Source organism: Oenanthe melanoleuca, chromosome 1A (assembly GCF_029582105.1).
Source record: "Oenanthe melanoleuca isolate GR-GAL-2019-014 chromosome 1A, OMel1.0, whole genome shotgun sequence".
Classification (NCBI taxonomy): domain Eukaryota; kingdom Metazoa; phylum Chordata; class Aves; order Passeriformes; family Muscicapidae; genus Oenanthe; species Oenanthe melanoleuca.
In genome coordinates, this window is record NC_079334.1 from 22,118,379 (window position 1) to 22,131,078 (window position 12,700).

At 54.3% G+C, this 12,700-nt stretch overlaps 1 protein-coding gene across 1 annotated transcript; it reads right to left on the bottom strand.

Annotated features, from left to right (window-relative positions):
* Positions 1–1,496: 1,496 nt before the first annotated feature.
* Positions 1,497–12,637, bottom strand: BAIAP2L2 (BAR/IMD domain containing adaptor protein 2 like 2). Its single transcript, XM_056482260.1, has 14 exons — positions 12,473–12,637; positions 11,482–11,557; positions 11,104–11,190; positions 9,993–10,054; positions 9,633–9,704; positions 8,939–9,055; positions 8,420–8,566; positions 7,800–7,952; positions 7,235–7,376; positions 6,225–6,444; positions 5,316–5,387; positions 4,830–5,010; positions 3,022–3,059; positions 1,497–2,237 (listed from the first exon to the last, which is right to left on the bottom strand). The coding sequence occupies exons 1-14, from the start codon at positions 12,509–12,511 to the stop codon at positions 2,162–2,164; spliced, it is 1,482 nt and encodes a 493-aa protein (XP_056338235.1). The 5' UTR covers positions 12,512–12,637; the 3' UTR covers positions 1,497–2,161.
* Between the last annotated feature and the right edge of the window lie 63 nt (positions 12,638–12,700).

Sequence of the window (12,700 nt, forward strand, 5' to 3'; positions counted from 1 at the left end):
AGATGGTCCTGCTGGATCTTTCCTCCATGGTGGGCACAGAACAATGCCTGCAGGAATCTAGCACCTGTTGAGCAGTCTCTTCTGCTCCGCTCCTTCCTTCGGAGCAGCTACGTCCTCACAGGAGAGCTAATCCCCCTCTCAGCTTGCTTCCCTCCAGCTCCAGTGATGCTCAGCAAAGCTGTCTATGGCAGATCTGGGGGGGACACCCTGTGTGGGGCACCCCCTTGCCTCCTGTGGGTGCAAGTAGTGTCCCACGGCACTCCCAGTGTGGATGTGGGTCAGGAGCTGCTTATGGTTTCAGGTCGGCAGAGACCAGCGGGTGCTGAGCGGGCAGAAAGCACTTCTCCACTTTTAAGAGGCTTTTCCAGCCAATGGGGACGAGGTGGCTGCCTGCCACAGCCCGAATCCTCTGGTAATCCTGCTGCCCAGGGGCTCCTTGTGTTTTCCCCAGCAGAGCAGGGCAGGCTGGCAGGGACAGATTCAGTCAGAGGGACCAAGACAGGAAGAAGCAGGGTGAGGGTCAGGAGTGTTGGGTGCTGGGGATAGCAGGGGTCTGGGAAGGGAGGCAGTGGAGGAGGAGACCATGTGCCTGTGCTTCAGTAAGGGGCAAAATAGGTGAGGTGGCTGCTTTTGGAGCTTCCTCAACTTCCAGCCACGATGGAGAAGCAATGGCATGGTTTTGCAGGGCGTGTGCCCAGCAGAGAAGTGAGACAAGGTGGAGCAGCCAAGGAATCACTGCCAGCCATGGCTCAAACTACCAGATCCTGCCCACCCCGGGCAGCTCAATAACCCCCCAAAAACAACCTCCCCAGTGGCTGATTCACAGAAGGAGATCTGGCAGGTGCAGGGATGAGCCAGTCTGTGGCTGCATGTGGGGGGACTCTTTTACTTCCAGGGAGGGGGCTGGGGCTCAGCCCAGGGGGTGTTCTGGGGAGGAAAAGGCCTGGGCTGTAAAGCCCTGACACCCCCCAGCAGCAGGGGGGCTGCGGGGGCTTGGCCACACTCACAGCCAGGGTTTAATGTCTATTAATAAGGCTAATCAGCTAAGCCCTGGCCATGGCCAGCGCTCCATCCCTCCCTCACGCTGCCTCTCCCGTGAGGGCTCCCCCAGCACTCACAGGGCATTCCCAGATTGGTGAGCCCCCACAGGCCCTCAGGGAGCATTTTTTTTCCTGCATTGAGCAGCCCTGGGGTGCCCAGAGCACACATTCCAGCAGTGGGTGAGGAGAAGGGGGCCACAGGTTCTTGCTGCCCTCTGGCAACAAGACAGACAGGGAGGCAGCCAACAATGGGCAGGGCAGCCCTCCTGGTGCCCTCCACATCCACCCCAGACCCCTGGGCTGGTGGCTGCCCCATCTGGACTCACTGCACTGCAGTGTCCAACACCACAAGTGGGCAGCCATCGTGGCCCTAGTGCTGGTGGGGAGTGCCTGTCCTCCTCCCCCTGCATCCTGTGACTTAGGAGATGTCCCAGCCACTGAAATGGACACAGGAGATGCATTCTCCATTTTATTTTAAAAAACCCCATATAGTTTACACAGGACAGTACATTAAGGGACAGGGCAGTGGTGCTGGACACTGTCACCTGCCCCTGCCTTGCCCCAGCACTGCCCAGCAAGGTAAAGGGCTGCACCTGGGGTGAGAAGGGGCAGGTGCTGCTACATGTGCTAAATGGACACAGCTGTCAAAGGGGCCAAGACCAGACCCTGTCAGCTGGACCACATCACCAAGAGCCTTCTTGTAGCCTTCTCTTTTGGGGTTCATTCCTCTGGTGGCAAAGGAAGAGTTTGGTGAAAGCTCTCTGCCCACAGCATCCCAACAGCAGATGATCTTAGCCAGCCCTGCCTCCAGCCCCATCCCTTCTCCCAGGCCACCAGCACCAGTAACACTAGACTGCTCCCTCCCACTCAAGCACAGTAACACCACAAGGGGAGGGAAGCAGGGATCAGTCCAGAAAGGGCAGCAGAGATCTGCTTCTGGCTAAAGCACACCAGACACCCAGGTGAGATGGGTCCCATTGTCCCACAGGTATGGGAGGGAGGGGAAAAGAGAGTTCACTCCATGGGTGGTAGCACTATGTTGCTGCCCAGCTGGAGGTCACAGCAGTGTCACTTCTCCTCCTCCTTCTCTGCCGAAGTTCTGCAGAGCCCACAGCCCTGTTTCATCGGATGATGGGTGCCGAGCGGTCGTTGGTGACCGTGGGGCGCAGCTTGACTGTGGCAAAGGGGTTGGTCCCTCTGGAGTGGGAAAGGAAACAGGCAACCATCAGAAAGTCTGCAAATGCCTTCTGTGACTAGACAAAAGCTACTCAGTCCTGTTGCAGTCACCTCCATGCCAAGGAGGAGAGCGTGGTAAAGCTCATCCCTGAGTGTGTTGTCTCCATCCTTAACACACCCTGCTGCACATTTCCATGTGGTTCCCCTTGGGCTCTCCTGAGGGCTTCTCACCTCCCTCTTCCAAAGGATGCAGAAGGGACACCATGTCCCTCATGATAGCACTCTACACTTGTTGAGTGTACACTCCAACAAGGAGTCAGGTAGCAGAAAAAAGCCACAGCACCATACCAGAAACATGGAAACACCAATCCAGCTGCAGGGGGAAGAGAACCAGGCATTTATGGCAAGACTCCTCTCCACAGACCTGACTCATCAGAACTCAAAGCCACGTCCTTTTATGCCTCAGCCCTTTCCAAGGAGGCAGAGATGCACAGTCGTGTAGCTCCACACTCAGGCTGAGAGCTGCTATTGTGACCCTTCCAGGATGAATGGGAAGGAACATGTGGGTCTGAATATGTGTTCAGGTCCTACCTCATTTTATCTGAGCCAGGATAGGACCTTCCCAGTCAGCAGAGGCCAGAATAGAACACCTCTGCCTCCTGTCATGGATTTGTGCATTGCTTTTCCCCAGACACTTCCTTGCTCCTCCCACATTTGATAATTCAAAAAATTAAATAATAATAGCATTGTAATAATTCTCCCCTCTGTCAAATGATTCCAGAGTGGAGTTCCACATCTTACTCACCGTGGGAAGAGTTCAGGGGGCTGATCTACTCCTGATTTCTGCAGTGAAAAGAAAAGCAGCAGTGAGAAATCTGGAGTGGAGAATGGAGAGAGGAAAGTGGGGCAGGAGACACTGCACACATGGAGGAAGATTTCACAAAACAGTGAGGTGAGTTAGGAGCCCAAGTCCTCTTAACAGGGCTCTGACTCCTTATTCATTCAAGCTTTGCAAAAATCCACAAATTCCCCACTGTAGATAATACCCTGAATTTTGTTGTGGTGGGCTGTCCCTACACCACAGGTTCCTTACTCCCCTAGGACACCTTCCTTTGTTTTGGGGAAGAAAGGAGATGACTCAGATGCCCAAAATACCTGAAGAGCACAGCAAACAGTGACAGTCTGAGCTACATTTCACCCTCCAGCTTAGCCAGAGATGCCCCCTCTTGTTGTCCACACACCCTGGCAAAAAATCTGTCATCCAGCATCCATGGGGAACTCCAGAGCTGTACCCACCTACCCTACACCACATCCTACTTAAAAGTGGGCAGTTCTGATGGACAAAGTTGGACCTAGGCCCTGTGGCCCTTATTCTTGGCCAGTGAAGGATCAGTGACAGCTGACCTGCTGAAGTGCTGTGGTGACAAACATGAAAGCCACACGTGGCTATCTGTGATCCAGTTGGGAAGTCACACCCATTTGTTTGTGGCTCAGCTGGGGGTGTCTTGGGCATACATTCAAAGCAAGGCTGAGTCTTTCCAAATTAGTCTTTCCCTCCTTTCTAGTGAGGTTCCACACTCTGCCATGCTGCTCCAAATGCTGCACACAATTCATAACTCAATCCCAGGTCTATCCCAACACCCCAGCTCTGGGACAGGATGAAAACCCAGTGCCCCAGAGGGTCAGAAAGGCTGCAGAGGCTGTTCCCCTGTGTTGTGCAGCCTGATGCTACCTGAAACCACAGAAAGGGGAAAAAAGAGTAATTAAATTTTGCAGTTTTCGGTTCTTTGAGACATCCAATTGCTTGCAACCTTGCACTCCTCTGGAACCAGTGACATGGAAAAGGTTTTCCAGCCCTCTGTGAGACTGAGCAAGTAATGCCCCATGGGCAGCACTGTTCATTCCTCCCCTGGGTCCTCACCTTTAACTTGGCTCTCCCCAGTCGATTCCCTACTGCTGGAAGCAATGGCAAGTGGAGGACTTCCTCCTCAGTTTGCCATCCATAAGCCATGGGTTGGACACAACTTGTCCTAAGGCTCTCAAAAATAGCTGTGCCCTCAGCCTTTCCCTACCCCAGCTGTGACTTTAAGCCAACCCTCATCTGAATTTAAAAGAGGAACCCTATGAAACTCCTCTCCATTCTCTGAAGGGAGATGAAGGATGGCATCTCTGTTAGCTGGTCACCCACTCCCAGACCAGCCTGGTCACTCCATGGTCCTACTATTAGCAGAAAGAAGAGCTGCCCTGGAGCCACCAGAAATCAGGCTGGGAGGTCATGGAGAAAAGGACTGAACTGAAGGGTCCCTGGTGAGCAAAAAAAGAGAGAGAGATGAGAAGGGCAGGGGCAGAAAAGCAATTCCCTGGGGGAGCAAAGCAGGCACCGAGGATCTGCACACACCAGGAAAACTGGCAGAGGTCATCAGACAAGGTGGCATGTGAACATGGATGAGAAAGACTGGTGCTAACAAGACTCAGGAAAGAAGCAGGTCCCTTCACCAACATAGAAAGGTGATTCTTTGTCTCTACTGGCCAAAGCAAAAAGGTGTGCCTTGGAGGATGAGTCAGATGTGGCCCACTTCACACCCACCCACCAGCCACTGCTCCTGCACTCACCTTGGAGCCAGAACTGACTGGGGCTGACACCCCACCCTGGTGGCTGCTGGCACCCACTGAGAGGGGAGGTGGGTTGGGCAAGCTGGGCTGGGCAGCAGCAGGCCAGTAATTGCTGGAGGAGGGAGTGCTGGGACGGTCCAGGATGTCATCCATACTGTGACTGCTGCGCAGCGGGAAGGACCTGAAGGAGAGCACAGTGAGGTGGGGTCAAAGAGCAAGGATCAGGGGGCAGCACAGGTGCTGGCACAACATGGGATGTCTCTGGAGGAAATACACGTGTCTCAGAATGGCCCAGCTGCAAGAACCTTCGAGATGACATTGCACATGTTATGGGAGCTGCCTAGGGAAGCCCATGAGATCCCAGGGCATGATGAGGCTCTTGGCAGGGAGCCCTGCAGCTCTCCATGGGGCACACTCCAAACAATAACCCCACTGGCATTTGTGGTGTACCAGGAGCTCCTGCCTGGCCAGTTGCCATCCTGTTACCTGGTGTCTGGCTCCTCCATCTCCCTTGTATTCTCCAAAGGCTTGACATAAGCTTCAGGGAACCAGCCACACCTAGGGCACAGGAACAGAGACAAATGAGCAACCATGGGAACCATGGCTTGTGGTTCTTCAGATCCAATTGCCAAACCCTTCTGATCTGCACCCATCCCACACATCAATCAAGCCACATTTGCCACTACCATGTGTGACAGGGTTCCTGCACTTCTTTCACCCATAGGTGGAGCACAGGGGTTATTGTGGGACAGACCTTGAGCTTGGAGCAGGACTCACTTATCTCAGGAGCTGTGCAAAACCTGTGCTCCTGGGAGTAATGCTGGTGCAATCCAACAAGAGACACTCCAGCCAACCACAACCACAAGGAAACTGGATAACTCATCCAGGGATTCCACTCCAGAACAGCTTCCCAAAGAAAGGCGCTGCTTTTGTTCATCTCACATCTGTGAGCATTCCTGCAGACCACATCCCATGCGGAATGGGGCTGGTTTTACACACAGATGCTGGCTGGCAGTGCCACAGGGAGTAATTCAGTAAGTGCTGGGTGCAGCAGTTTCCATGCCCTGCCTGTGCTGGAGCTGTGGCAGCAGTTGCAGCGTGAGCTAAGAAATGCCAGGCCTCTCAGGTAACTCCAGCAGTTCACGGCCCTGAGCTGGATCCCATGACAGGAGTCACTCAGTCATGCAAGCCAGGAGGGGGTCACTGCACCCCTGCCTCTTCCACCCAAAGCCCCTGGAGGTTTTTGGGCAGCTCATCCACGTCAGCCCCACAGCACTGTCCCACTGAGATGGTGGGTGGGACACAGCACACACCGGGAGGCGAGCGGGGTGATGATTTTGGGTTAACCCTTGCAGCTGCAGACCCCACAAGGCCGCCTGTGGCAGAGTGACGTACGTGGAGGAGCCCTCCAGCTTTCCGTAGAGCCAGCCGTTCTGCGCCTCGGGCATCAGCACGGCGATGAGGTCCCCGGGCTCGAAGCGCAGCAGGGTGCGGTTGGCGCCCGGCGTGTGGGGCACGATGGCCTGGACCCTGCTCGTGCCGATCCTCCTCCGGCCCTCGCCGCCGGCCTCGCCAAAGGAGCCCGAGCGGGACGTGCGGCCCGCAGGGAGCAGGCCTGTGGGGAGACATCCCGAGCTCTGGCTGGGCTCTGGCGTCCTCCTGCAAGGCCCACACTGCTCAAAGGGACCGGTGCTTCCCACCCTAGTGATTGCTTCAGTGGAGGAGCAGATGGCCTTGCAGGGAGAGAGCAAAGCATGGCACGGGGAGAGCAGGGGAAGCATCCTGCAGGAGACAGTCAGCTCTAGCCAAACCCATTTGTTTTGCACTGTGCCCTCTATGGCCAAATGCCTATAGCATAAGCACCGCATGCCCTGGCTGATGCCCTCCCTGCCTGACAGTCCTCCTCCTGACCTGCTGGAACTGCTGATTATTTGGGTCATTTCTCTCTCTCCCTGTCCTTTTTTTTTTACTTCATTTAAAAATGTTACACTGAAATTTCTCAGGTAGCAAAATCAGGTGTGCCATGGGTTAAATGGCTGGTTTTCATAGGGTGAGCTAATATTTAATCTGGTAGTATGAGAGAAGGTGCTTCACTAAAATGGGAATTCTAGCAAGAACCAGCTCTTGTAGTTCAAGGAGCCTTGAAAATTGCACATTTGTGTGCTCCCCACCTCACACAGCCTGGCCTTGCCCTGGATGGACTCTGCCCTGAAGGCTGAGCTCACCTTCTGCTTCAGCCTTGCCCTTTACAGCTCCCCTAGGCGCTGTCCTGTCACCATGCCCAGGAATGCAGCTGAGGTCTGGTGGTTGATAGAGTGGTGGTCCCTTCCCAGACCCAACCCTCTTCCCAGAGAGGCCCACCCCCTGCCTCTCCCCACAGCACTGCTCCCAGAGATGGCTCATACTGGCTGCTGATGGTGTCCTCCGCAGGGGCCGCCTGGGAGACTCTGGCTGAGGAGACATTCTCATCTCAGGAGGGTCCGGGGTGAAGATGCTGGATCTACTCCCAGTCATAGAAGAAGCAAAGTCCCCAAGGGGTCTCTGGGGCTGTTGGAAAGAAAAGAACACACATCCATGAAGGCTGTGTTAGGCAGGAGATGCTCTGAGAGATATGCAGTCCCTCTTAGAAAGCCAGACTCAGCACATTCCTCCACTGCAGCTCACACACAGACTACTCTTCCTCTTGGCCAGCAAAGGCCACTGGAGCTGGACAAGGCAGCAAGTACCATGGCTGGCCAAGGACTGACCTTGCCCTGCAGCCTCACCACCAAAGGACCATTGAATATTTTGGGTTGGAAGGGACATTTAAAAGCAATCTAGTCCAACTGCCCGCAATGAGCAGGGATGTCTTCAATCAGATCAGGTTGCTCACAACTCAGTTCAACCTGACCTTGAATGTTTCCAGGGACAGGGCACCCCCTCTCTGGGCAACCTGTTCCAGTATTTCCCCAAATGTCTGTGGGCTCTCACCATCTCGAGGTGGGTGGGTGTGTGCCGTGCTGGAGGGTACCCCTGGCTGTGGGAGGCTGAGAGCAGCCCCTGGGAGTGGCTGTTTGAGGGGTTACGGGTGGCTTCCAGCTGCTCCTTCCACCGCGGTGCCTTGCTCTGGATCATGCCCCGAGCCTGGGGAGAAACAGAGAACAGGGACTGATGGACAGGGCAGACCAGCTACAGAGGAAGCCTAGGGCTTACATGTGCATTAGAGACTAGGTCCTCCCACAATTAGGCTTGTGGGAATGGCCAAACAGCTCCCTGTAGGCAGGAATTTCCAGGATGGCACCCTCTAGCAGAGATCCCCTGGTCCCAAAGACCCTGCTATAAACACCTACAGCACCCTTCCCTCTTCTATCACTCACACACCCAACTAAGCCCATGCCAGCACCATCCTCAGCCCCAGCCATGTTCTCCCAGCCTAGCACAGCTAGCCTGAACTTCACAGCAAGAAACTAAATAGCTTCCTGCCTGTCCATGCACAGATGCATCCTTCACCTAAGGGATGGCTCAGCCCTGGCTCCCTCCTGCCTGCACACGCCCCCCCCAGCCCTGCTGTTTGCTCCCCCAGCGCTCTCCCCAGCATGTCAGGGCTGTACCCTGCTGTAAAACTGGAGGAGAGTGTTGTAGAGCATCTGGTGCTTTTCAGCCAGGAAGCGGTAGCGGCGCTTCTCCTCCAGCTCAGCCTCCCTCTGGCTCTCAGAGACGAACGCCTGCATCTCCGAGCGCAGTCGGATCACATTCTCCTGTGTTGGGGAAAAGACAGGAAGGGATCAGTGAAAATCCAGCAGAGTGGACTCAGGGGATGGGTTGGAAGGGGTCATCATGTCTATCAGCTTCCCAGTCCACTTGCAGTGCTGGTGCAGCAGAGAGGAGCTAGAGCAGAATGCCAGAGATTAAATCTTTGCTTCTTGAGGCTTTCTAAATGAGGAAAGGGCTTGGCAGGAGTGAGGTCAGTAGCACCCTGTAGAACAGGAGTTTCCTACTTTCCAGATAAGCCTGCTGCCTTTTGAACATTGGGGCAACCCCTTGGCTAAGACTGCTGTGAACTCAGCCCTGGCTTCTAAGAAATCATTCAGTTCTTATTACCAACTCCCCTTCCTGCAATCACTGCTTACCTTCATCTCCCGGGCATTTTTGTCACGAGCCCTCTCCATTCTCCACAGCTCTGCCATGCACTTATCCAGGTTGGTGGCTCTTCGCTGGTACTCCAGCTCATACTGCTTCTGGCTCTCCTGCCAGGGAGGAAACAGGCTCAGTTAGGAACCAGAGACCCAGCCACACTGAGAGGCAGCAAGGGTCCTGCTCTGATGGGTGGCTGGTCATCTGAGTCCACCTGCAATCAGGCTTCACCTGCACTTCTTGTGAAATGTCTCTCTTCGCCTTTCTTTTCATTTTATGTGGCCCAAGATGTTGCTGATGAACCTCCAGATCTCAGGAGCAAGGACTGGCACCCAGCTGCCCCTTTCTCTGTGACACTACCCACCAAGCATGGCCAGCTGGGCCATGGCAGCACAGGACCCACAGACAAGCAGAGCCTGTGGTTTGGGGAAGCTGGGAACTCTGCTTTTGGAATGCTGAGTGTCTCAGCCCCACTGAAGCATTTGGCAATGCCCACCAGCCACCTGCCCTCTTTAGCTCTCCATCATCAGCTGAACAAGGGGAGTTTGTTCCATGATGGGAGAAGGTAAGACCTCCCCTGTCTCCTGCTGAGAAGAACCATGGAAACACCTCAAGTATTGAAGCAAAAACCCTTGGGTGAAGGGGAGAGGGAAACAAGGAGAGCTGAGGAGAAGGGAGTTCATCACTTACACTGATAAACTGCACATCCATTTTGCTGTTCTTCTCCATGTGCTGCAGCAGGTCCACGTGGAAGGTCTGAGCCTGAGAGCAGTGAAGGAGCCATCACCCTTATCCCTTCACCATATGTGATGTTGCACACACTGTGATAAGGGGTAGCTCATAAAATGTGCTGAGCAAGTGACTTGCAGCCAGGCTCTGGCCATGCCAGCCCTGTAACCCTCCCCTGCCACGTGCAGCAGGGAGGCAGGCACCTGCCTGCAGGCATGTGTGAGGGCAGCTGATGGGGTGAATATGGCAAATGCTGATAAGCTGTATTTAAGGAAATCACTTTATTATCCACCCCCACCAGCCCTTGGGAAAACCACTCACCACAACTTCCAAATCAGAGCTCAGTAATCTCTGTGTGTCAGACATCTGCATCAGAATTTCACCTTCAGGGGGAAAAAGACAGAAGATGAAGAAGTCCTGTGGCCATTTTCTTGTGTGCCCAAGCTGCACAGCAGCCTGCAGCTCAGGCTGATGGTACATGGCTGTGAAAGTCCAAGAGATATCACAAAGCCCTGCTCTCTGCTCCCTGGCAGCCTTCCTTCCCAGGCACTGCCAGTGCAGGGCTCCTCCAGGGTTACATGGTGGCTGGAGCAGTGCTCTGCTACAGCCCCAGGTGTCAGCAGGCAGCCTCACCTCTGCCATGGGCTGTGGGTGCTGGGTTTCTGCTCTGCCACAGCCCCACAGCCCCCATTTCTAACCCCTGTGGCTCCCCAGCTGTGATGCACATTTCTGGCTGTCCCATGGGAAGGCAGCTCCAGCACCTGCTCTGATGCTGTGCATGGTCCTGCTCCACCAGTGCTGGCATTTGAAACCAGGAAAGGAAGAGACTGATGACAGGGAGAAGAGCTAGCTGGGAGGTGTAGATGACCAAAAGAGTCTTCAGAGGGACACATCTGCTGGAAGCTTTTTGTTAAAATGTTTAGCAGTGGAGCAGTTGCCTGACCACATTTTCAGCAGTCACCACCATGCTGCAGAGTTATTTACACTGCTGAGTGTGAGTCCCTCAGCCCCAAGCTGCCATTCCAGCAGGCTGCAGGCTCAGGAGGAAGAAAACCCCATCAGTTCTTGTCAGTGCATACTCCTTGACTTTTCCCTCACACTTCCAAAGAGGAGAAAAATATTTCCTCCATGATGAAAATTTCATCTCTGGGGGCAGGATGCCTCAACAGGGATTAGTTTCTGTGAGAGATCCATCACTGGACCACGTGCTAATCTAAGAGAGATACATGGAAGAGTGCTGGGACTGAGAAATATTCAAGGACACACAATGAATTTGACTGTCACCACCTGGACAGGGCCTGGTACAGAGAGACACCATTTAGAGGATCTTTCTTGCCCCACTACCTGAGAATGGACTAACTAAAGGAAAAGATCAAAAAAAGGTAACTGTGGCTCACCACAGGAGAGAAGATGATGTGCAGGAGAGCCTTACCCAGCATGTGTGAGGTGGAACTCTGCAGTGCTTGCTCCCCAATCTTCTCAATTGCCTTAAAATACACTTCAGCTGCCTTGGATAATGCTGTGGGGAGAGGAGAGGGGTGGTAAGGTAAGGGTCCAGCCTGCCTCCCCATCATCACCAGCTCCAGCAAGCAGCACACACAACAGCCACCTCCTGGTACTTTGCCTGTAGGCACCCTGTCTCTCCCCATCAGCAGTGGGTCCTGGAGCTGAAGAGTGCTTAAGAGCAGCTCAGGACGTGTCAGAGGTGGCAGACCAGCAACCTTGTCCTGGGTGAGGGGATGGGGGATGCCAGGCTGGATGCAGCACTGTGGTCTGGAGCCCTGGCTGTGTGGAAGGCACACTCACTCACCATGGAAGGCTCTCAGGTAGTTGTTCCCCAGGTACACCAGGTTCTCCAGTGCAGGGTTGAACTGCTCCAGGATGCTCTGTGGCCAGGCAGAAACATGTTAATGCCATTCTTCCTCGTGCCCAGAGACCTCAGCAGTCAAGGCCCCTGTGCTGTGGTTTGGCTGGGTGAGAGCCCCCTCTGGAGCACTGGAACTGAAGCAATGTACAGCCAAGCACAGCCAGCTCCCTGCATTGGGGCTGGCTAGCAACTTCAGCTGCCCTTAGCCTTCCCAAGCCAGCCAGGAGAGGAGCTGTGCCAGAGGGCAAGGTAGCCCTGCAGAGCCAATTGGTTGCCTAAAGGAAGATGGCTTTTTAAGGACCCACACCCACTGCAGGCAGGGGAGTAACTGCAAGGGGATCTGAGGAGTTTTTCCCTCATCCCAAAGCCAGCCAGAGGGTCACTGCTGATTACCCAGGCATGAACACAACCCTTTCCTGGCCAGGATGTGGTGCACTGCCAGACTCAGCAGCTTAGTAAGAGAAGGGATGGACGACCAGCTTCTCTGCTTTTATTTGCATTTATCAAAAGGTGCCCATTGACTACAGAGAGACTGGAATAGGCAATTCCCCACTTCTGTCAGCTGTCCCCGCCTTGGTTCAGCACTGATGTGTGTAGGGAAGCATTTATGAGATCAGAGACTCTTTCAAAGGAGGGCCAAAACGGCTGATCAAACTTCTTCCTGCCAGCAACCAGGGTGTATCACCCTTCATGCTCCATATCCAAACCACCCTGGCTTCCCAGTTCCTTCCCAAATCTCCCCTTAGGGCTCACACCACCCTCTCCTCCTGCTCCCAAACACAGCCCAGAGCCGACAGGAGCTGCTGCAGTTCAGCCTGGGAATGGATTCAGCCCTCAGCTGTCCACCCAAGGGAGCCTTTAGCAGAAAACACTCATCTCCCACCCACACATCTCCCATATGCAGTCAGGAGCAGCCTTTGATGCCAACACTCACCTTATAGATGGAGATGGTGGATCTGTAGGACAGATCCATCTCTGGAGGCTATTCACTCTCCCACAGAGAAGGAGCAAAGGAGAGTACAAAGTGCTTTTCTGGCCCGAAGGACTCTGCTTCTGCACAGCCAGCTGGATGGAAAGAGCCTGTCACCAGCAAGGAAGGACAGCAGGAAGACACAGACGTGGTACAAAGGGAGCACTGATGCAGTTTAATAATTCACCAGCC

What these genes read in the sequence shown, in the direction of transcription:
- BAIAP2L2 (XM_056482260.1), bottom strand. Translation starts at nt 12,511, where the DNA reads ATGGATCTGTCCTACAGATCCACCATCTCCATCTATAAG. An exon ending in CACCCACCCACCTCGAGATG is followed by an intron (nt 7,377 to 7,799) that starts GTGAGAGCCCAC and finishes TCTTTCCAACAG; the next exon opens with CCCCAGAGACCCCTTGGGGA. An exon ending in CAGTCAGTTCTGGCTCCAAG is followed by an intron (nt 3,060 to 4,829) that starts GTGAGTGCAGGA and finishes TTTTCACTGCAG; the next exon opens with AAATCAGGAGTAGATCAGCC.